The sequence below is a fragment of the Megalops cyprinoides genome, chromosome 2, assembly GCF_013368585.1.
Source record: "Megalops cyprinoides isolate fMegCyp1 chromosome 2, fMegCyp1.pri, whole genome shotgun sequence".
Taxonomy (NCBI): Eukaryota; Metazoa; Chordata; class Actinopteri; order Elopiformes; family Megalopidae; genus Megalops; species Megalops cyprinoides.
Window position 1 is genome coordinate 7317501 of NC_050584.1, and position 23696 is coordinate 7341196.

Sequence of the window (23696 nt, forward strand, 5' to 3'; positions counted from 1 at the left end):
TAAATGCAGCTAGCAACCAAATACATTATTCTTTAGACAGCTTACAGAACAAGTTACACAATGAACATTCTTGACAACTAGTTCACCCTCCACTAACCCCTCATATCAGATAAATATTGCTTTACCACCCCAAATCTTTTTTTCCCCCTCTTACAAGAACAGCACCCCATAAAAGTCTTATGCCACCTCTAGCAAGATGAATGTTTGCCTTTAATAATGGGCCCCAGGGCCTGGCCTGATAAAACCATCATTCCTCAAAAAAAGTGACAAGCGGCATTCTGGGAGAGAAAGATAAATGGGTCGGTGGACTCCATTACTGCCGTGCATTAACCCTGGCTAAATATTTACAGTCTTACCAAAGGACAGCAACAGGTGAGGGGGGACCGTTCCAAACAATCGCAAAAGTACTGATAGCGCACCAAGCGAGAGAAAGGAGAGACAGAGAGAGGGAGGGAGGGGCAGAGGGTGGGAGAGGAGAAGAAGGTGGGTGGAGACAGCTCCAGGCAGGGCACCAGAGGTGAGGTGCCTCCACAGCCCTCCCTGCCACTTCTCATCTGGGAGCTCTGGAGTGTTGATGTTGTTGCCTGGCAACACGCTGCCAGATGAAAGGGGGTTGGGGGAGAGCAGCGCCGCAGCAGACCGGTGTGCCGGGGACTCTGTGTAAGCGAGCTGGTGACACCGCATGTTGCCGCTACAAATTTACACTAGTACAACTTAGTACTAGTACTACTAACTATGCGCAGCCTTTTCAGGATCCTAAATGGGATCAACAAGGGATAAAAGGGTATCCTCACATGATAAACTCATGTAAGAATTTAAGAATCAGTCAACAGAGGAACACAAGCCACTGTTTTAGGGCTTGTGTTTCTGAGTGGGTGACTGTGTACATTCAAATAGGGGAGCATATGAGTGTGCTGTTGCCTGCGTGCGATGTTTGTGTGAGCGTCAGGCCGGGAAGGCCTCTCATCTCCCCAAACCGAGCCGCAGTGCAGAGGTAAGGCCAGTAGGTGTCAGGGCATTTCCAATCACTGCCTTACACTGCTGAGCAAGGCTGGCCGCCTCGTGAGGATCCCTCTGCCAAAACAACCAACAGGGAGGAACAAATGAATTTGAACTAATTGGCTGCTATGGACTCTTTTTCCCCCCCCCCCGTTTGACTCCGAAGGTTAATGTCTGTCGCAGCGGAGGTTCAACGGGGAGACACAAGTCAAGACTCTTGATCAGAGGCACACAAGGAAGGAGACAGCAGAGGCACTTTGACCAGCTACTAGTTAAACAAGCTCCCATGACAACAAACACAAGCTGCTGGGTGCAGTGGCTCTTTGCTTTGCAAGGGGGGGGTGTGAGCTGACAGAGACAGCCAACAAACGCCGTCAAATAATACTGCAAAACGCCATCCCTCAGCTTCTGCTTTTTTTCTGCAGCTCCAATAAGCAATACACCCTGATAATTCCAAACCCCCTAATCTGTGCTCCTCTTTCAAATAAAACCAGGCCAAACCCTGCTACCCACTCTCTACAGCTCTAGTTTCAAGCAGGACAGCACTGTACACAGCAAAAGCCCCAGAAGCGTCAATGGAAGGGTCATCGGACACCTTTGTCTTCGCTTTTAGCTTTTAGCTCGAGCAGCATAATCCAACGGCGACCGCAAGCGATCGCTGTCACCGCGCCGAGATCATTCAGAAAAGCAGCCTTTTCCCTCAGCCCGTTCTCTCCTAGGGTGGTTCTGCACGTGATGATGTCACAGCTCTGCCTGTTGTGCCAGATGGCAACAGGATGGTTCTATGTTTTCTCCTGAATGCGGTCAGAGTTTATGAAATGTTACTGTGGGGAAACACATGTGGAAAAGAGGGCAAAAATAACATTGCTTTGCCTTTGAGGGCCCAAAGTCGTAAAAGAAAGTAAAAAAGTCATCATAAAAACGATCATTTTCTCGCTTGCTTGCTAAAAAATGGAGGAAAGATACACAGATCTCAACCACCTGCCACAAGGACGAGTCATCAACGTCTCTCCTCCCCGCAGGGCACACTTCATCAGATACAGACAATAATGCTTCAGCTACGTTTAATATTGTCACTCACAACAGAGGGAGTCTTCTTAATTAAACATGAACTTGTAACTCACAACTAGCTACGGCTAAGGGCGTTTTGCTTGGATGAAATTTAGTAACAAGACTGTTAGTCCACTAATTACCTTAAGTTTACCACCTCTTTTGTCTTTACAGTGTTTTTAGCATCCAGAAAATGGTATTTTCTGTGCTTTCTCAAATAACATTATCAATGAGTACAGGTGACTCCCAACACTGCTTTGGACCTCTTACTTTGCCACCTAACAAAATTTTGTGCACACTGCAGGTTGCAGGCGAATGCAAAAATACAGGAATATGCCTCAGGGCATGGAGAACACACTTGTTTCTGTGATCTCGCACACACAGCACAATCCAATCATTTCCAAAAGAGAGAGAGCTTATGTTTTCGGTGACGAGTTTTACCAGTGCATTCATTACAGCCTCCTTTTATGAGGGTTAACACAGGTGATACTTCGTTAAATGTGTAACAATCACTTCCTGCAGCAAAGCTGCAGTCACTGAAGTATTTACATATCACATTTGCTATCAACCTGGCAATGCATATCAGCTTCTTCATCTGTGAAAACAAAGGCCTCTGCAAACAAATGCCCTTATACTGGCAATCATAATAATAGGAGTACATAACTACATGGTTTACAGTACATAGTTCATATAAAATGAAGCACTACACCTCTAACACCACATTGGGGTGACCTTCCCTCTCCTGTACATATGTGGGTGAGCGCGTGTGGGGCAGGGGGGCGCCTACCTGGTCCCGCAGGGGAGGAGCTGACACTTAGGCTCTGTAAACTTCCATTCCTGAGGAGAGAGGGAGACTTCTGGATCCCAGCCCCGGTCCCGGACCCGCCGCCGTTTCCGTTAGCAGGGTTAGCGCGGCCAGGCATGGAGCTTGCGCTGGAGGAGGGGGAGGGGGAGGAGGAAGAGGAGGAGGAGGACGAGGGCACGGGAGGGTGGCCAGCCAGCTCTGGCAGGTCCCGGGACCGGCAAGGCCCGTAGCGGTTCCTCCAGTTGCAGCGGCGCTTCTTGCCCTTGGCGGCCTCCTCAGCACCCGGCCCCCCCGCGCCCGAGGCCTGGGGCCGCTTGTAACCCGCCGGCGCCAGGCCGCCCGGCTCGCCCGCCAGGTGGCAGTTCTCATAGTGCTTGGCGCTTGCAGAGGTGGAGCTGGGCACCGGGGACATCAGAGACCCAAAGGTGGTCAGGGTGACCACACCTTCGCCGGCTCCATTGTCCCCGGCCGCCTTGGGCAGGCAGCGCCCGAACGAAGACTCGTTGCGCAGGCTCGGCTCAGAGAAGCTCAGGAACTCCTGGCCGGGCGGGTTCGCTGAACCACCTGAGGATGACTTCCCACTGCTCCCCAGCAGGAGACCTGAGGGAAAGAGAATCAGCAGCAACTCCTTATTGCGTAATAAGCATTATAACCGAGACAAAAAAAACCTCCACGCTTGAACTGGCGACTGGACAGGTGGCAGGAACATCACAGCTGAGGAGTTGTCAGGCCAGACCGGCTCCATAGGCATGTTAATGACGAACTCCACCGTGTCTGCTGGGCCCGCACATCTCACACCCCACCCCCCTCTCACTTTCCTCCCAATGTGTGTGGTAACACCAGAGACACCGTACAGCCTCTGTTGCTACACAGCAGTTATAACTGCCTGGGCAGGGCTGTCAAGATTTCCTGTTTTGTCAACCATTACCCAACCCTCACTCTTCTCAGAAAGAATCCACAGAGAGAAAACAGTCAGGACAGTAAATCCCTTCCAGAGATTTCCACACACCTTGATGTGGCCATTATTTAAAACTAGTCGCAACTTAGCCTTCTAAATGGTTTTCAGACTCTTTGCCAAAAGGACCAAGCTTGTAGTGCATTCAATTATCATTGTGATAGCTACCTGTAGTTTTATAGATTATTACATTAGTTATCACTGTGCAGTTGCCATAACTAGTTTGCTGCTGCATGTATTAATCTGGCCTGTCAAGACTTAAACTCTTAAAAAAAAAAAAACTTTTCTTTAATCATTACTATAGAACATGATTAAAATACGAACAGTGACGATCACAATTTTAATTAAAAATTTAGTTTTTAAACAGCACTTTCATCACTTCAATTGAGGATGTTTCACGGTAAATTTACTTTTGTTAAACTTTCTTAAATTTTAAGAAATTTGTTCTTGGGCAAGATCCTGTTTATTAAGTCTTTGGTTTGGCAACCTCAGTTGTTTTTTTTTTTTTAATCTCTACAAGGTTTCTGTAAAGACACCTACACGGTAATGGAGACTCATAAATAGCAAGTTCAGTCATTTCCTGTTGTGCACTGAATGAAGATATTCTAGACAGGTATCAGTAAATTTAATTAAAAAAAGTCATTTAAGTACTAAGTATAACTTTTTCACCTTGAATGTGTCATATGAAAATGTTTAATTTCATGAAATATGATAAGATGTACACTGCTGCTGTCGTGATATAAATGTTCAGAAAACTGACAAACTGTGATCATGCCATCAACACATCACATCTTGACACTAAGGTTATCATGCTTCATTATGTGTCTCTTCATAACAGGCTATCCTAGTCACATACAGTGCTTCTGTCTGTCAGCAAAGCGACCTGGAAAAGGGGCGCACGTGGAAAAGGTACACCATGTATTTGACAAATGACTAAATATTTTCAATGTACAATCGGAAAATATTGACAGCCCTAGCTGTTACGCCACATTGCTTAAGGTACCCATGTTACCATTTTATTTATTTATTTTTAGACCCGAAAGCCCCTGCCTGAGAATACTATTACTGTGCTCGTGTAAAACGCAGCTAGTACGTTTCATAGTATCTGGCTAACAAGGGATAGCAGACTCCAGTATGCAACTTCACTACCAAATATAAGCGCTTATGACGTAGGAGCCCACAAAGCTCTCTCAGGATTCAGTATTATGCACCCAGATGAACAAGCAGTGACATCCCTTTGGAGTAGCGATGTGAACTGGCCTGGGATCAGCTGACAGTTAAGACTGAATGAAAGCCCCTGAACATCCCTCCCCTTCAGAGACTTGCCGCTGCAACCCCACATGTTTTCACAGCTGTGGCTGGGAGCTGTCAGCGCATCTCTTCCCAATTTTACAACCTTTCCATTTCTTCTACCTGACTCTCCACACCCTTAAACAAGTCAAGGACGGGGGGGAGGGGCGTTTAAAAGAAAGACAAACCAAAACAAGAGCATACGAACCGCAAGAGAGCCCCGGCAACGACAGGCTGAGGTCCTTCTTCCCTTTCCTCTTACTGCCTGCCACTTCTGCAGCCAATCCACTCCCAGCACTGTGCAGCAAGCTCTAACCTGACTAACCTGCCATCTGGGCAGTGGAGTTATATAAACTCGAAGAGAGCCCAACGGGAGACCTGGAACTGCAGACCAGCGCACTGACGACCTGCCTTTCTCTCTGCTTTCTACAATGGAGACAGAGTGGGATTCCTGCTCGGAGCGGTTTGGCAGGAGAGAGGTGTGTACGTGTCGCTCGTGTGTGTGCCGCAGGGACCGGTTTGACAGCGACGTGACCGGTTTTATTGGGCAAGAGCTTCGCCCCGCCTCCGGAATTCCACCTCGCGTGCAACGCGGCCACTCTCTAGAAGCCACGCTTTCGCAACCGCACGGTCCTCTTTAAACAGACATGTGCTCCGCATTACAGCACCGCGTTCGACATAAAACCGCTGCCACAACAAGGCAGGACGAGCTCTGCCCCCCTGATGTAACCGCAGCACAAGGGCACCACTCGCGCCCCCCCCCCCCCTCCACAGCCTGCTGAAAAGGCAGACATCTTACAAGCTTACATCATCCCCCCCTCCCCCCACCGAGACAGCTCCAGACATCATTTTTCTTTCAGATGTGAGTTATGGCTGCCGGTCCAGACAGAGCAGGCGCTTGGATATCTCCATCGGGGGCCTGCCGGCGCTGATAGTGCGGGAGCAGGGGGCATGTTTTCGCGGTTAGTCCCGCCCACCGGCTGACCTCTGCAAGGCCTGTGGCAGGTGACCCGCCTCCCCTCCCCCGGAGGGGCTCCCGGCCTGGGCGCCGATTAGCGTCTCGCAGCCGGGCGGCGGCGTTATCTCGAACTGCGCGTCACGATTACTTTCTCTGGACAGTTTCCAGGCCCTGTTGCGGACACACTCCCTCATCCGGCGCACACAGAAAACACTGTGTCTGTGCTGTGCTGGCAGGCTTCAGCCATTCACTGACATGACTATTTAAATTTGGGAGTGGGGGGAGGGTGTAGTGCTATCACCGAGGAGAGACTGAGGGTGAGTGCGGTAAAGTTTTTATTGACTTGACTTGCCGGTAGCTGCCGCCTCTGGAATTCGCAAGCTTGTTTACACTGGTCTGTAAACACACCCCGCCCCGCCCCCAGGCCCGCTCCTACCTTGCTGAAAGGGGCTGCTGGAGGAGGAGATGGCGGCGGGCGCCGTCAGGTCCGCGGCGGGGAGAGGAGGTTTCCCCGGAGCCGACTTGCGCCCCCGCTGGCCTGAGCCATGGCCGCCCGCCCTCCTGCCCTTGCCCTCCGCGCCCTTGCCATCGGCCGGGCCCGCGTCCTTGGAGCTGCCCCCGGGGTGAGCGGGCACCTCCTGGAAGTTGGCGTTGGTGAAGCGGCCCGCGGTGTCGTCCAGGCGCTTCTGCGAGGCGGACACCGCCGCCGCCGCCGCCGCCGCGCTGCCGCCGCCGCTGTAAGTCTGAACAGAGGAGGGGGGGGGAGGAAAACACGCTCACATCGGGACCGTAGACCGCACGCAGCAGCAGGGTCGCGCCGGAGCCCGCCTGTGGAAACCCTTGGAAATTTCCACCCTCCGCTTCCTTCCCTAGCAACCGCTTTCCCCTTCCTCCCTTACACAGCAGCAAATCAACCTCATCATGGATTTCAATTTATTTACAGCGCGGGGGGGGGGGAGTGTTCAACACACTGCTGTAGCTCCAATCGAATGCAAGCAGAGCAGCTTTCAAATTTACACACAGTCTATTCCGTTCCGACGCAGAGGTGGCGAGAGGAACGCGAGGATGCGCTTACCTTTTCCGAGCTGACCATCAGGGCTGGCACCAGCGCGGGAGAGGGCTCGGACACCCGCTTGTACTTTGGTTTGTGTCTGTCTCGGTCTTTGTGTTTCTGAGGGGAGACGCACAGAAAAACAGCGGAACGAGTCAGTGAAGACGGCGCATCTGGGCCGCTGAGAGGGTCACGACCACACTCCGAGCCTGCAGCTGCAAGGACTCCGACAAAGGGAGGAGGATTTCACTGCAGCACTCTGACCCCCCCCAGCAAACGAAATCGGAGGAAGGAAGGGAAAAAAAAGGTAACGTAGACAGAGAAAATTCTGTCATGTGCTGACATGACAGTGTTTTGATTACCCCCAAGCTCGTTGGTGCCTTCGGCATCATTAACCAGCGGCATAATACTATGCCCGTGTAATGACTTTCAAACACAATGCCAAGCGGATTGCTTCTCGACTGCCCGTTATCCACGCGACGGAGACGTGTTTCGGAGGCCACTCGTCTCCGAGGATGATGTCACCGCCCTGCAGTGGGGCCGCCTCCCTGGCCATGTGGCAGTGGAGCCGTGCCGCCCGCTGTGTGCCTGCCACGGGGGGGAGGGGGGGGGGTCCGCCGCTCTCTGCGGAACTCAATTTCCACCAGGGGCGGGTGTGAATGAATTTACACTTCACACTCCTTTCACGCGCCGCCGTCTGACCCGTTTCTAATTTTCAGACCGGAGCTGTGAAAATATGCAGCGATCCAGAAAAACGCGGGGAGAAACATATTCGCACGTTTGCCACCGCGCCGCTCCCTGCACCAGCCTCGGCCGTCCCCAGCCCTTCCCTCAGCCACCGCGTCCCCGTCTCCACTGCCACAAGGTCCTTTCAACCGCAGCTGAGAGCAGCTCAGCTTTGTGTCCAGGTGCTGAGAGCGGGCCCGTGAAACCTGCGCTCGGACGAGAAGGGAAAAGTCCGCTTCTACGCTGTAGAGGAATTTATGCTTTCTGTTACTGAAACATTCTCCTATTCTGGCGAGTATTTCATATCAAGGATTTGTAATAAAAACATGGCCAGCTGCATGCTTCCATACCACCGAACACTAAGAAAATCGCCAACATTAGAAAAGGCCCATTTGCATAAGACAGAAATAACACCAGGGTCAATTTGCATTTTGTATTCATTTAAGTAATAGTTACTACTGCTGAAGTACACCTGTGAGTGCACAGCGGCATGCTGGTTGAGAGGCTCTCTTCATTTATTCTCCTGTACCCACAATTTACTTTTAATGTAAAGGCAGAGACTGTTGTTGTATTTGAAGCAACCGGCATAATTGCAATACAGTGCTGCTGTAATTGGGACTCCTCAGTTCCTCAAGTTTGGTAGGAGGGAGGTGCCCCACCCCACCCCACCCTCGTATCAGCTTCTGCTGAGCATCAGATAAGTGCAGCGTGTGAAGTACGGTGGGCTTCGATAAACGGAAGACCGTGACTGGGGCCAGGGCCCGTGTGTAAATGGGACTGGACTGCCGCTGCTGTTGCTAGGCTGGCAGGGTGACATTCTCCTCCGGGTTAATTCCTAAATCCCCCCAGCTCAGAATCACCGGGGTTCCCCTCCTCCGTCTAAGCTTCCTCGGGAAAACTGCCGAGGGACCACCCCCCCCCAACCACCACAGCACGCTGTCCGTGCAGACGTGAACACGAACAGCCAGGAATTAACGGGACACACAAAAGGCAATCCATGGCTCCAGCTACAGGGCCGTAAGATAGTAACGCAATCTAGCATTTTTCTTTCCGAGCACAGATTTTTTTCCCCAACACTGAAAATTGCTGTTTACGTTTTTTTGTCTGCAATACCAGAGGAAAGCTTTCTTTATGGATAGCTAAAACACTTACACAAATCTGTGCAAAAAATACAAAAATTACAAATTGTCAACGAAAGAGGATGGATTTTTCCATACATTACAGATGTAGTATGTTGCAATCAATGATTAGGAAAATGGCGCTTATTTAAAACTTACCTCCACATAAATAACCGTAAGAGATCAATTTGTTTTTAGTTTTTATTTCTCAATATTACGTTCGCGCGTGCGGACCAAATAAAACTGAGAATGAAAAACAGTTTTTTACCGTTTCCCAGGTAGGTATTATACAGGGCGGAGTACACACGACAAAGGTAATTACCATAATTAATAACTGTCTGCGGTGGTCTGGCAAATGGGGGAAATTTCCTTCAAGCTGAACAGAGAAATGCTCTCCCGCTCCGGATCTCCTGTAGGGGAAGAGTCTCTGAGAGCCTTTTAACCTGACCCCCGAAAAACATTCCGCTATAAAAACAGACCACGACAATGTGAGCTGCAAAGGAAATCGCATATCTAAACAAACTATCCAAAAACAAAGAGGTTGTCGGTGGAAATCTAGAAATGGAAAAAATCTAAAAGAATAATAAGCCACACATGTTTTGCGTTGGCAGATGCCATTTTCCTAGCTGCCTGCGCACATCTGAACTCCCTGAGAATGGAGAGGCTTTTAGCCTCCATTGTTGTTTGGCCCCGGGGTTTGGAATTAGCTAAGTATACATCTGAGCCCCCTGACCTTCGACCGGGGAATGTGGATCAGGGAGGGGGGGATAGTGGGGGGGGATGGGTGCCTTTGTTAATGTAAATGAGGCACTGTGGCCGGGACAGAACAGAAAACGCGGAGCAGAAGGAGGGTTCTGGAGCACGCTGGCCTCCTGTAAAGCACAGGCTCACTGGAGGGTTCTCAAATGAATTTAGAGGAAATGTTAATAAGCCTTTAGCCAATCATTAAATGCAGTCACATGACACATCTCAATTAGGCCAAATCATCTGCCCACCCCACACACCCCCCCTCCTCCCCCCGACATTACCGCAGCAGTTTCTATAAAAGCTAGCTCATCTCCGCAAAGCCTGTTGCGTTTTTTCCACGGCACTCCCTTCGCATTCGATGCCCTCCGTCTGCTCAGCCTGAGACCGACCCCAACCTGGATCAGAGGCATCGAGTCCTCCATCTGCTGGGGTATGAGAAGTGAGGGGAATCTAATCTAGTCAGCGGCGAGGCAGAGATGGGGAATGAGTATTTTGTCATGCTCTTTGCAGTCGCGGGCAGGAATTAGAATTCCCTGAAAAGCAAAGCTGACAGCCGCATCAGACGAGAAACAAGAAAAGAAGAAAAAAAATGGACAAAAGCCGCGTCTGTGATTTGAGCTTTGATTACGAGGCCTCCGAATATGCAACTTCAAAGCAAATTCCGCTTTCCTGTAGCGTCTCTTTCTTTTTATCGGAAGCAGGTATAAGTGTTTGCAAAATGCAGGGGAGCATTCTGCGGTCCAGGTCCGTGTTCGAACCCCATATCTGTAACTAAACCATGGTGCTACTTCTTGCACTAACCGCCAACCTATACGAATGTACATACAACAGTGTATTTCTACTGACAATAATTAACCTGAGCGGAAAAAGGGCAATCCCCCATGTAAAAGCCCCTTTGTCAGGGAGCAAAAAAAAAAAAAAACCACTTGTTTTGAACTGATGAACCATGGATGTCAGTCAGTAAGTGAGTAATGAACTATGGGTGCATGGGGTAGACTCAGTGGTGTCATTGGCAGTTTCTTGGGTGTGACCCTGCTCATTGGCCTTAACTGACGACATCTGTGGCACTGCTGACCAATGAAAAATATTCTTGCGCAAGAGGGAGCTCATTACCTCTCTCCAGCTTTCCCTCTGTATGATACACCACCCATGCTGAAGTTCTACTTGTCTTGGTTCTTTGTGAACTCTGCCTGTAAAGCAAGTGTCTGCTACGGGGTTCCACCAGCAGGGAATGCAAGTTCTTAATATGAGGGCTTTGAATGCAAATTTGTGCACAGGCAGCTCACCATTATTGTGAGGTCACAAAGGGACTAATGCAAAAAAAAAAAAACATCCTGTCTGCATGACGAGCCCGTTCATAATTTCACACGATCCCAGCCCCAAATGTAAGGCTCACGCTGATTCAATATTATCTCAAAATTTACAGACTCGGTGGTCTTATCCTAAAGCGCTCACGACGGGTCTCATTCAGCGTGGCGTTCCCGTTCCGAGCCCCTTTCATCATCCCTTAAGCTGGGGGCCGATGGAGTGGCTGAGTGAAAGGAATAAATCTGGAGGCACTCGAGCCGCGGGGTAAAGGCGCGCTCCCGCTGCACGCGCGCGGGACCGCCGCGGCGCTCATCGACAGGCCCCTCCGCGCCGGCCGCGGGCTCGGCTCAGCGCAGGGTACGGTCTGACGCGCTGATTGACAGTCACGGGCGGGAAGGCCCGCGTGTGAAAAGAGAGAGCGCCGAGTCCTCGCTTTGGGCCGGCCGCGGCTTGCAGACGTGCGGGCCATCACGTCCTTGACTGGGGAGAGGGGGGGGGTTTTCCCCATCCGTAACCTGCGTGGGATGGTGCGCACCCAGGCTGAATTTTTTTTTTGAGGAACTCCTCATCAAAATAAAGGGGCAGAGACGAGCACACTGGCGTTTCGTTCACAAAGCAGGCCTGGTCTGGTTCGAGGCTGGTTTTCAACTACAGATGTCGGAGTGCTCTTTCTTTACAAGTCCAGTGTACTCCTGAAGCACCGAAGCTTTTCTTTCAGCTTTGCAAGACCCTTACCGGGAGACCACTCTGCCTGTAGTGAACCCTCTGCCCTGTAATTATGTCTGAACGCGCGTACAGAATGTGGTGCTCGGTTCTGTTGTTGTTTTCACCAGGTTGAATAAAGAACCTCTAAGCAAATCGTACGGGGAAAACATGCATTCTGGTGCTTCTCCAGGTTTTATTTACCCATGGCTTAAGTCTAATTTTACAGAGGGAAAATATTCGCTGAGCTATCAGTGTGATCACAGTGAGGGAAATGATTCGTTACAACAGAGATGTCTCATCCAATGAGTAAGAGGGAATAAGCCAGTCAGGAAAGAGAGAGATCAATGAGGAATGGCTACTCTGAGTCGGAGGGTTGCAAACTCATGGCCAGTGAGAAGAGATGCCTGGGACAGAGTCAAGAGTATCGATGACAGGGGGGAGAGATGATATGCCCTTTTATTCATCTCAGAGACGCTGATATGGTGAACATATTTTTTCCTGTTGCTAATCTACATTTACAGTGGTCTGCACCCAAAATACAGGAATGAAACTACATCGACTTTACTATTGTACTCAGACTAACCTTTCAGTAGAAAGGTTAAGTGTAAGAGAAATACTAACGTGAAACTGCAGCAATGGTCAGTAGCATCCATAGTATAGCGGTTAGCCAACTTTTCTGTAATGTGCCAAGTTGTGAAGGCAACTGGCAAACGTCATCATCATTTGAAATGAAATACCTAGGGCCCTGCTCAAGTTCCGACAGGTATGTGTTCGGCTACTCATTCTCAAGGAAACTGCTGGAATATGGAAATGCTAAAAATACTCATTATTCAACATTTTATAGTGTCTTAAACGTAACAGACTGCTGACTGACGACTTTACAGACGATTTTCCTGTAATTTTGGCCTCCTTAGCTCAACTGCAGTGCAACAGATGTGGAACAGTGGGTGATTGTTCCATTACTTGCTTTTGAGTGTTTCTAGATGTAACCTGGGGATTACATTTTCAAAGCGCAGCCATAGAGACTGCTATCATACTGAATGCTACATACTACACTAAGCTCTAAAACTTCCCGTCAGAAACGTAGTTCTTGCGAGTAACAGATACATGCATCCCCACAAAACATATCGAGCCTATTTTTCTTGAATGCGATTTTCAGAGTCTGACTGTATGAAAAAGGGGCATATCACTCTGGCAAGTCATGATGTAGGGTAGATCTGGAGACTGCCTTACCTTCTTATCCTTGTCATGATGCTTATCCAAAGAGTGAGAGGAAGAATCGCTTAAGCTTTGAGCCCTACTACTGCGGCCTTTGCTCCTTCTCTAAAAGGTGAAAGAGGAACTTTGAGTTACTGTCAAAAATCTGTGTGGTGTTTCCCGTCAATAAAAGAAAACCATGACTCAGACAGAGAGAGCAAAGAGGACAACATCAAGAAATGTTGTTAGGGGTGATGCACAGTAGAATACTCCTCATTCGCGACCGGACCTCTAACATGTAGATGTGTCTGCAAAGGAGTTGCAAAACAGCTGCAAAACAGTTGCGTCCCACCCGCCCAACTGCACTTCCCATTCTACGCACTACATTTCGCAAAAGCGGCTGCTTCGTTGTTCATCAGGAGATGTGCTATCCACAAAATCTGACCAGTGTGCTCAAAAAGAAACTGGAATACAATATCCTCTGACAGATTTCTTTGAGAAAAAAAAAAAAAAAAGAGCACTCCATCAACCGCTATAGCTTCCTGTTTTATGTCTGTAGCTGCATTCAACTGCAAAACTGCCTTCGATGGCTAAATGCGATTTAGTAAGACAAAATAAATACGTACAAATTCAATGTGCTCTAATTTATCCCAAAGCTTTCCGAAATAAGGGCTGTGGGGAAAATGGCAGGACAATCATCAGTTTCCATGTTTAGCATTACAGTATTTGTTAGTGCTATTATTCTGCATTATTTCCTATCTTGAATTAACCAAACACGAGGAGTAATTTCCACTCTCATCAAAAATGGCTCGTGCGGCGAGGCTGACATCAGCTACATCCTGACTCGCAGTACACTGCTCCTCCAATGACTCTGCGTCTCATTTGAGCGTGTAAGTGGTGTTACATTTTACTGATGTCACAAAGTTCATCTTACCTCAGACAGGGAGCGACTCTGGGCTAGAGCAAAAAAGCAATTAATTGGGGAGGGCCATATTCACCTGCAACTGTACTCAAATTTCAGTCGTAAGGATGTGCCGCACCACAGAGCTTATTGCCTTTCGCGTGGAGATGGCTGCACCCGCAGAATGAGTGATAAAAAATGTACAGCTATACTTTCTTATACACCCATAAGCATCGAGAAAACCCGACATTTCACTACTTACAGATGTTTATTTGTTAGGACAACAGGGCAACTCACATACTGGCCTCCCCCCCCCCCCCCCCCCCCCCCCCCCGAAACCTGGTTTTATTTTTTTACCAACTTAGTTACTAAACAGATATTATATATAAGCTCTGTTACCCAGCATTTTGCCCCCTAAAACATCTGTGCTCGTATCATCGTTACAGATTTAGTTAATGACATCAAAGAGCTTAGAATCATTTACATCTGAGAAATCTGAGACACATATATTCACAAATTTTTAGTTAAACAGAAAAATATGCATAAAAAGGTTTGTGCTACATTAACCCAGGTGCCAATTACAGGGACATTAATTTTACCTTCCCTTTAGGTATTATACCTAACCTGTAGCTTTCAAAATGAGAGGAAGTGGCATCTGAAGTAAGCAAGGGACCATCAAGTGACATCAAATAATGGTTTTGGACACAGCCATTAAAATATTCTTTTCTCACTATGTTTGATGTCAACATGTCTGTCAAACCATGTATCGCGCGTCTGACTGCGGAGAAATGACACATCAAAAAGCTCCGTCGCAAATCTTAACCAGAGGAAGCAAACACTGAGGTTAAAGAAGATCTGTTGTACGGGGATGGCGTTAAGAATACTAATTATCTGGCCTCAACACGAGCACGCATCAAATTCTGCTGTGCTGTTGAGGTGACTCGTTTGTGCGATCATAAATTAAGCCCGTTTACAATCACTCTAATGGCAATAATAACAGTAATAGTGGCAGTAGCTGTGATAATAATACCCCTTTTGAGTAACTCTGTCCATAGGCTTATGCGCCGAGTGAAATCTAAACTCAGCTGGGCTGTGTCAGTCTCTGATTATTGATCGCTACACTGGCCAGCAACAAAGAGACAATACGCATCCCGCTCCGTGGAAATGCCCGGCCCCGCTCAGAGTGAAACAACACCCGTAGCCTTCTGTGACCTCGCCGTCTGCAGCTTCGCAGCGAAACGCAGCCCTGCCGGTTTGATTACTCCGAAAAACCTTTTCAACGACAGAGACGAAACAGCCTTGGATTTTTTTATCGCCACGAACTCAACGCATATCAAAACAGCGCGCAGGAACCACTTTCGCTACTCGCTATGCTCCAAAAAATGACATTAATTACAAATATCAAACGCTGCACGCTGCTCTCACTTGGCGACAAAAAAACGGTCTATGTATTAGTGTGAGCACTTGACAACTTCTCGCATGTGTGCGGGATTTGCAATCAAAATGCACCTTCCACCATTTTAACCCTTGTCACTGGATCATCCCAGTCCCCCCAGTGCCAGATTTTTCCCTCCATGGGCTCTGTGTGAGAGCCCTTTGTAGGTGCGGGTATCGGGGGGCTGAGGGGAGTTGTGTTCTCAAAACACAAAGCACTGAAACAGGACTCCAGGTCTGAAGCCTGATTGGGCCGGGGATTGGCAGGGAGGCGGGCGGGGGAGGTTGGGGGGTTGGGGGGCTTAGACCACAGCGCCATCTGCGCCCTGAAACCCAAGCTGGATGTGCTGGGGAATGGGGAAATGGCTGCCCTGGTCCAGTATCAGTGTGGGGCTGCCACTGGGGCTCACCTCCAGCGACTGACATTCAATCTGCTCCAGCGAGCGGACGAGCGGGAGGAGGGAAAGGAAGGAGAGGCGCGCGCACACACACACACACACACAAAGCTCCAGGGAGGCACCGCTGATCAACGCCGCAATTAGGAGGAGTGGAGGGGGTAGGTGAGTGGGGGGCTGGGGGACGGGCGTGCTCCCGAGCAGATGAGGACCGGTGACTTGTCGCAAGGGCCGCGCGTGAAATTTAGTCCAATCCGGAAGGGGAAATTTACTACAAAGGTCACTTGAAAGCACAATAATGTTCTTTCAGCATGGTGCTGTTGAGGAAATAAAATCCATAAGACGAACCGCAGAAAACAGCCATATTAAACCACGGCAGGGACAGCTAAATGGACACATGAACAAAGTGAATATTCCCACTGCAGAAGCTTCCTGTTTTTAAGCACTTTCAGAGATGCATTTATGACGTCAGTTCACGTCCATGAATATCAACACGGTTTAATCTATTGCTCTCAGAGCTGATGAAAACCTTCAGACTTGCTCTATGGCCAACCTCATCACAAGTTCTTTGGCGGTTTCGACATCCACACATCAGGGCTGTATCCAATTCTTCAGGCTCTCAAGGTGACAACAAAAGAGAGACTGTAGCCTTCACTTACCCATTTGAATAACATAATATTGTGTAACACAACATTGTAACATATGAATATTTGGAAAAGGATGAAGAACCAACTGCTGAAAAAAGCTTAAAAACTTTGAAGATTTCAGCAGGGACCTCAACTACGTGCCTCCAACTCCACAGGGACAAAACAGCACGGGTAAGCAAACCATGCAAACATCTGCCTGTTATAAGCAGTACTCTCAGCAACACCTGTACAATAGAATCTACAACATTACACGTGCAACACTGACAATTATTTACAAAGTCACATCTCTGACTCTGCTTCCACCTCATGACATCCTCATGCGTTTTATTAAACCTCTGCCACGTCTTCAGCTCGTATCATGAGGTGTAAGAGTCTATCATCATCATCTGAAGTAATTCTGCTTGACATAACATTGACAGAGAGCCTATGGCTTCTGTAAAAAAAAAAAAAAAATCCCTTCCAGGATTATCGTTACCAGCGGTGAAGATCGCATTGTCTTGACTGATTTGTGTGGGTTTCACAGACAAAGATGGCTGCATGGCGTGGGGACAGGGCAGGGAGGCTTACCAGCTTGCTGTAGTGGTATTTGCAGTATCCGCAGTACTTCACGTTGTCAGCGTCTGAGCCCTGCTCTTCACACAGAAGCCCAGCAAACTGAGCACTGCGCTCAGAGAGAGAGAGAGAGAGAGAGAGAGAGGGAGAGAGGGAGAGAGGGAGAGAGGGAAAGGGAGGGAGGGAGGGAGAGAGGGAGAGAGAGGGAGAGAGAGGGAGAGAGCATTGACACGGTGGCAGTGTTGCTGTGCACGCACCATGAGTAACACAAATCGCCACTGCCAATTTTTTTTTATTCAATCAACATAGAGGTGCCTTGCTATTGTACTTGGGAATTAGCTACACGTACGTTTTCTGTTATTAACTATAGTTATCAAAGGCAGCAGCTCTATGAAACCAAAATCATTGCACTGTAACACTACAAAAACACAGGGCAAGAACTGAAGAAATTCTTTTAGCTGAACCTAGATCTGATGTCTTTTTGAAACCAAAACCCTGTTAATGTGATTACCAGTAACAAACTGGCAAATGTTTCGCAGCGGGAGAAAAAACAAAAGACAGAATTAAACGGATCTAATGAGAATTTCGTTTGCGACAAACTGCTTTTTGCTAGACTTATATACAGCGTCGGGAAATTTCCAACAACCTGAATCTGCAGGAACGGACCTCAACGAAGCTTTTGCTTAGCTACCCCTGAGCGCGAAGTCCTCAGTGAAAACACGCATCCCACGAGACGAGGCACTGAAACGCGCTCCATCCGCGGTTACCGACGGCGAGCCGTCCCGGGACTCACCATGTGACGTGGAAGGCCTGTCTGCAGCCGTGTTTGTTGCAGGTCATGCAGGCCCCAGTAGCAGCTTTGCTCTCGCGGCCTTGCTCTTCGCAGATGTAGCACGTCTGCAGAGAAAAGGATCGATGCGGTAACAAGCGGCGCAAAGAAAACCAATCGGCGGAGCCTCCGCGCGGTACGGAATCCCCCGGGACCCGAACCGGCCGCTCATTCTGCCTGGACACGGTTATCCGGCGCAGGAGCTCACGGCGGTTAAACGTCTCTCCGGAGCCCGTCGCTGCGCGAGCCCCCTGATTATCCGATCAGTGAGATCCATGCTGTTTTTAATTTGCTCATAGCGAAGGACGCTAATTCAAACAGCGTCCAATCCGTTACACCCCGGCAATGGAGAGAATTCAGAAATGGTTCAAGAGAGAAATGGTTCATGAAATTAAAATTCAGTAACGTGGCCGTGTTCAACATCAAAAACAACCAAATGGCTGTCAGTAAAAACAGTGTTTTTATGTAGTATAGAGATGAGATAAGAGTAGAGATATACAGAGCTATATATAGCCCAGGGAATCAAAATACAGTTTAAAATTATTAGCAAGCAAGAATATGCTTTATGGTTGGAAGCGCACCACTAATTCATTATGTTACTGGAAAATATTTAATCAGTCAAAATTAGTGAAATCCTCAGCATAATCATCCTGATGATAGCATAGCTGGACAGGTTTTTTTTTTTTTTTTTTTTGGAGTTGAACCCTTCTAGAACACACCAGCAAACCTACAAACATATCTTTCTTTATTTTTACAATTTTCCACATTTTGGAATAATAGTAAAGACATCAAAGCTATGAAATAACACAAATGGAATTATGCAGTGAACAAAAAAGTGTTAAACAAATCAAAATTCTCTTACATTTTAGATTTTTCAAAGTAGCCAAAAATCTTTTTTTTTTTTGAAAGAAATTCATACTTCCATACATAATTCAACTTCACTATTTATATTTGTCTAAGAAACATGTCTTTGAATGCTTGTTTCCCATTATCTTAACAGGCATGTCCAAACTCAAATATTTGACTGTTACTCTGTCTGTGTGTGTGTGTGTATGTGTGAGTTACTTCAGTTCACTTAACTACAATTGCTAAGTAACAGCCCACACTGTATTTCTGACTTCTACCTCCAGATGCTTCTAGATGATGTGCCTGTGTATCTACCTTGTAGACCACTGTTCATGCAGTGACCTGGCAATAGAGTTGTTGTGCACATGGTGATGCGGTCTGAATATCCTGCACAATTACCTTGTTGTAACGCTCGTGGGGGACCGACTGCAGCACGATGGGCTCCATGGTGGACACATTGGCAAACTCCACCTCTGGGATGTACAGGGCACAAACAACATGGGCCCAACCTGAGAAACACACAGCAGCCAACCAGAGTCAGCACAATGTTCAGGTGCAGTCGGGGCAGAGACAAGACACCTGTATACACACCATAGGATATCAAAGGGGTGGAGCATAAGGACACAACATTTTTCAGCCATTTTTCCCCCCATAGCCTGCACTGTTTCTAGCACTGCCGAGCCTGATCTTGTCCACTGTACAGGTCTCCCGGTAGAGAGAGGCTGTGACTGCTCCGTCCTTGCGTGGGTGGCATGTCCTTTGACAGTCAGGCTCTCCCCTTCCCATGACTGTGAGATACACCCAGCAATGTGACCTCAGCAGGCGAGCAGCGGCCGCGGGACAAGGACAGGCTGCGCCCCCAAGGGGTGCGCACTCCTGACGCCCCGTCTCACCCTCGGGGCGTTCTGTCTAGACTGGTAAGGAACTGCGGTGCGTCTCTGACATGCCCGCAGCACCGGCGTGCCCTCAAATTACAGGCTGCCGCGGTCCCAACTCCCCCCTTTCCCAACTTGCGATTACTTAAATCCCACAACTGCAACTAAGGGGCCTGAGCAGTTTTCTCCATCGCTGTATTTAATACACTGCATGGAAGACACTCCTATTGAAGTGGTGAGTGGCAACACAATTAAAATAAGGCTACTGTAAATGAATTAAAATGGGGTCAAGACAAATGTGTGCCTCTGTTTAATACCGCTCAGTGGAACAATAACCAAACCTCCAGATGAACCCAGGGATGAACTGTCTTTGACTTCTGTCTGAAGAGAGAGAGGGGGGCGGCACAAATGTGTTGTGTTTTGAAGCCCTTCCAAGAGTGCTGCAGAAGCCAATAAAGGGAGGGCAATAAAAACCAGCCAACTGCAAAAGAGGTCCAGGGAACTTCTCACCCAAAGCATGAGGCAGATGCTATTGTCACAGAACTATGCCCACATGCAAACAAGCTTCCTAGACTCCCACTGCATGAAACGCCATTTCTGCCAAAGGGAGTATAATTGGGGAATAATGCAGGCTTAACACATAATGTACAAAGCAAAACAGGCAGTACTCCCTGTAAAAAGAAAAAGAAGTCATGCATACAATGCCCCAAGGGTTCAAGTTTATCTTGGATGTGAGATACTGTACCCATACAGAAATGTGGCCTTACAGACAAGCCTGCAAACTGCACAGTAACTGAAACAGATAAGAGTGCTAAGCAATAGGGGGGTCAGGAGAACATGCTCGATAGCTTTAAGTACACCACCTCTAACAGGGCACTGCCTACAAGAACAATTTTATAAGCTTTAAATACAGATTTAGGTAACAGGGATTAGTACATGACATGACATGCCCAGTTTCCAGTTGTATTAATTATTACCATTTCTTTGTAGCCTTAATACAGCATTTAACATAGATTTCAATTTTCTGTGAAACTTTTTTGTTTTATTTGTGGATTAAAATGTGATACCATTACCTGGTCTGTGTGTGTGTGTGTGTGTGTGTGTGTGTGTGTGTTCGTTCTGACCGAGCTTAATACAAGTCAGCAGAGGACATTAGAGTTATACCCTAACCCTTGGCTAGTCTGGTTTCTGATGAATACAGTGTAAACACCTCTCAGTCACGTGTAAGTAACCACTAAACCTCTTTGCAACAGAACACGACCAGGCCTTCAACGAGGGTCCTTCAATACTTTGGTTTGGGATCTTTTATTAAGAGAAATGCAGACCAACTCTCTTGTAATTAACAGACAGAAAACCTCATTGTCAGTGAGGTTTTTTTCCCCTTATGTCTCATTGAATGCACAGTTTGCTTGCACTGTTTTTATTTCAGATTAATCTGCTGTTTGCCTTACTAAACTGCTGCACCTGTAAAAACAACTGCAGAGATGACCAGCCGTGGCAGGGTGGGGGAGGGCACAGCTCATGCAGTTAATAGGCAGCTCCTCCTTCTCCTGTTCCTGCATTTAAGGTTTAACAAGCAGTTAAAATTGCACAGCTAATGGGGTTTAATTTATTCCACAGATCTCTCCAGATGCAAATAGACTCGAATCATTTAGACCGGTTCAGGCTGCAGGTGGTAAGACTGCAGCGCGCGAGAGGAGGCCAACACTACCACTCGCAGCTCACACTCACTCCTGACTCTTTTACTTAAATTGGAAATAAAACCCTTCGGGGCTTGGCAAACCCCATGTACTCGAAAGGCAGATAAATCAAGAAAACAACACAATTAAAAGCAAAAAAAAGAAAAGTAGACAGTAAAAACAAAGTTAATGATAAACACCAACAGGTAGGATAGTAAAAGTAATAAAAACACTGATGAGAATGAGAATGATACAATAACAACGTAAAACAAAATGTATGAATGCGTTATTTAACCATTTCCCGGTTCTGTAGAACCAATGGTAAAATGGATACAGCAACTCATTCATTCTATGTAAATTCCACATTTATACTGCACAAATGTACTTCAAATGTAGTCATTAAATGTGCATACATATTGAAGCAACTCTTGATCGAAACGGAATCAGCTTATCATTTGTCGGCAGGCTGAAGAGCATGCGTCACTACCTAGCTATAAAGACTTGAGACCACCATATGCCTCGCGCAGTTGAGATACCCGGTAATGTAACTCTGCACAGCCACCTCGACCTCGTCTGCATACGACGGCTCCTTCACCGGCCCCTTCCCGCCCTGCCCTGCAGCTCACGCACGCTACGCGGTGTTCCCGATGCTGCCGGCACAAAGGAGCCTCAGTGCTGCAGCTGCAGCGCCCCGCCGGTGTTTACGGAGTCCGCGCTGACCTCGCGCTGAACCCTCCGACACCGAGGAGAGGAGCCTCTTCGCGACCCCTCGCTACAGGCCCGCCCCGTCGTAAAAACCGCGGAGACCAAGCGCTCGCACCCCGGCGTGCCACCACCATGCCCCACCCCCCCCGCTGACCTTCCACTAAAATCATTAGCAAAATAAGCAACTGTCAGCCACAAGGGGGGGGGGGGGGTGGTGGTGAACGTTTGTCCCCGGCCAGGTCAAGTTAAAGGGGAAATAAAAACAAAACAAACAAGTTTACTGTGGTCAGGGTGAAGGGGGCTTCTGTGGCCACCGTACTGGCTACAGACGTCCCTCCCCCTGGTCCTGTGACATCACGCACAGAGGGAACACTGCATACTGTGTCATCCAGAGGCCTTATCACAGAGAAGGCCATGCCAGGGCTGCATAAATACAAATACACATATTAAACACTGCCTACAGAGTATTACAGAACCAAAACCGAATTCCGCATATTCCAAAACAGGATCAACTGAATGTGTGATAGACAAATGATAGTTTATGATAAGCCTGAACATCTTAACAATAAGCCAGAATTGCAGATAGTCTACTGTAAAATATAAGTGATGAATTATTTTGATCAGAATAAGACTTAAAGTTTCAGATCTGATACATATTATCTCATGGTGTATTACTGTACTGCTGCAAACATCCCAGGTTTATTAATGATCTGTTCAAACTTGAAAAGCTTGTTGTGATGATGGTTAATTAAAGTGCATTAAATTCCACTAGTTTTCACTTTATTTCTTTTGCCCTCAGATTGTCACAGTCTTACTTATTGGCGTGCTGCAGTGACATTTTTGGAGACTCCTTTCTGTTCTGTTGCAGTTGTACTTTCTGTACACAGTGCAGGTAATGTAAATGAACATTTTTCATTCAGACATTATTAAAGAATGCAAGGTGCTCAATAAGATGATACATTTTCAGTTAGCTCATTACTTTTCTTACACTAAATTTCCTTAAGTTTTTCCACAGACGAGTTCAGCAAAGACGACATCAGAATCTAAGGAAAGCCTATTTGGATTGCTTGCTAACCCTACATTAAGCTGTAGGATACTACATTCTAGGGGCTGCACTTGCTACATTTCTGCTGCACTATAACATTCAGTTTTCATTAGTAAATGTGTGTTGTAGCCGTCCTTTAGCTGCACTTTATGCATGACAGCAATAGTCAACAATACGCGAAATAGACTGCATGAAATTATGGTTAATTGTAATCCTTTTATCAGGGCAGGCCAACATCCAACCAATGCATCGCACACATCTAGGCAATTTTTTGTTGTTATTAATAAAACTATATTCTTATGTAACTTCTTATGTAAGTAGTATATAAATTCTAGATAAAATGCTGTCACGGATTTTACTCTTGGCTCTTGCACATAGCTGGCCCACATGAAACATGAGTTAAATTCTAACCTTTCTGAAGATCACAGCACCTCTGTATTCAGATCAAATTGTTACAGCCTACCTCTCCATACGTAGTGGATCGATGTTGGTGTATTTACCTCTCAGACATGGCGTCACAAGCTTGACAACCAAAACTGATGGATGAGAACACCTACCAATCAATGCACCGGAATGTGTTTTTTTCACGGTTTCTAAGAAAACTGCCAAATTAAATCAGTTTTATTGTCTTCAATTTTCCTCTTTGTGTTTTCTTGATTTTCTCGGTTTTGAATCACATTTTCCATTTTTATTGAAAAACTGTTGAGAATTTCAACAATTCATATTAACAATGGAATAACACTCTGCAGACGAGTAAAACCGGGATTCATAAAAATTATTGGGATATTCACCTGCTTTGAGACATTACTGAAGTTACTTGCTAGCTTGCTATGTAAACACTAGCTATGCACATCAAGTTAACATCTCTACATCATGGAA

At 47.3% G+C, this 23696-nt stretch overlaps 1 protein-coding gene across 1 annotated transcript in view; it reads right to left on the reverse strand.

Moving 5' to 3' along the window:
- mllt10 (MLLT10 histone lysine methyltransferase DOT1L cofactor) overlaps positions 1-23696 on the reverse strand; it is a 59075-nt gene that overhangs the window by 23654 nt on the left and 11725 nt on the right. Inside the window, exons 5-11 of the mRNA XM_036555458.1 lie at positions 18913-19022; positions 17632-17735; positions 16854-16947; positions 12946-13035; positions 7133-7228; positions 6494-6800; positions 2837-3454 (exon numbers count right to left, since the gene is read on the reverse strand). Coding sequence (XP_036411351.1) covers positions 2837-3454; positions 6494-6800; positions 7133-7228; positions 12946-13035; positions 16854-16947; positions 17632-17735; positions 18913-19022 — 1419 coding nt within the window. The remainder of the gene's footprint in view (positions 1-2836; positions 3455-6493; positions 6801-7132; positions 7229-12945; positions 13036-16853; positions 16948-17631; positions 17736-18912; positions 19023-23696) is intronic.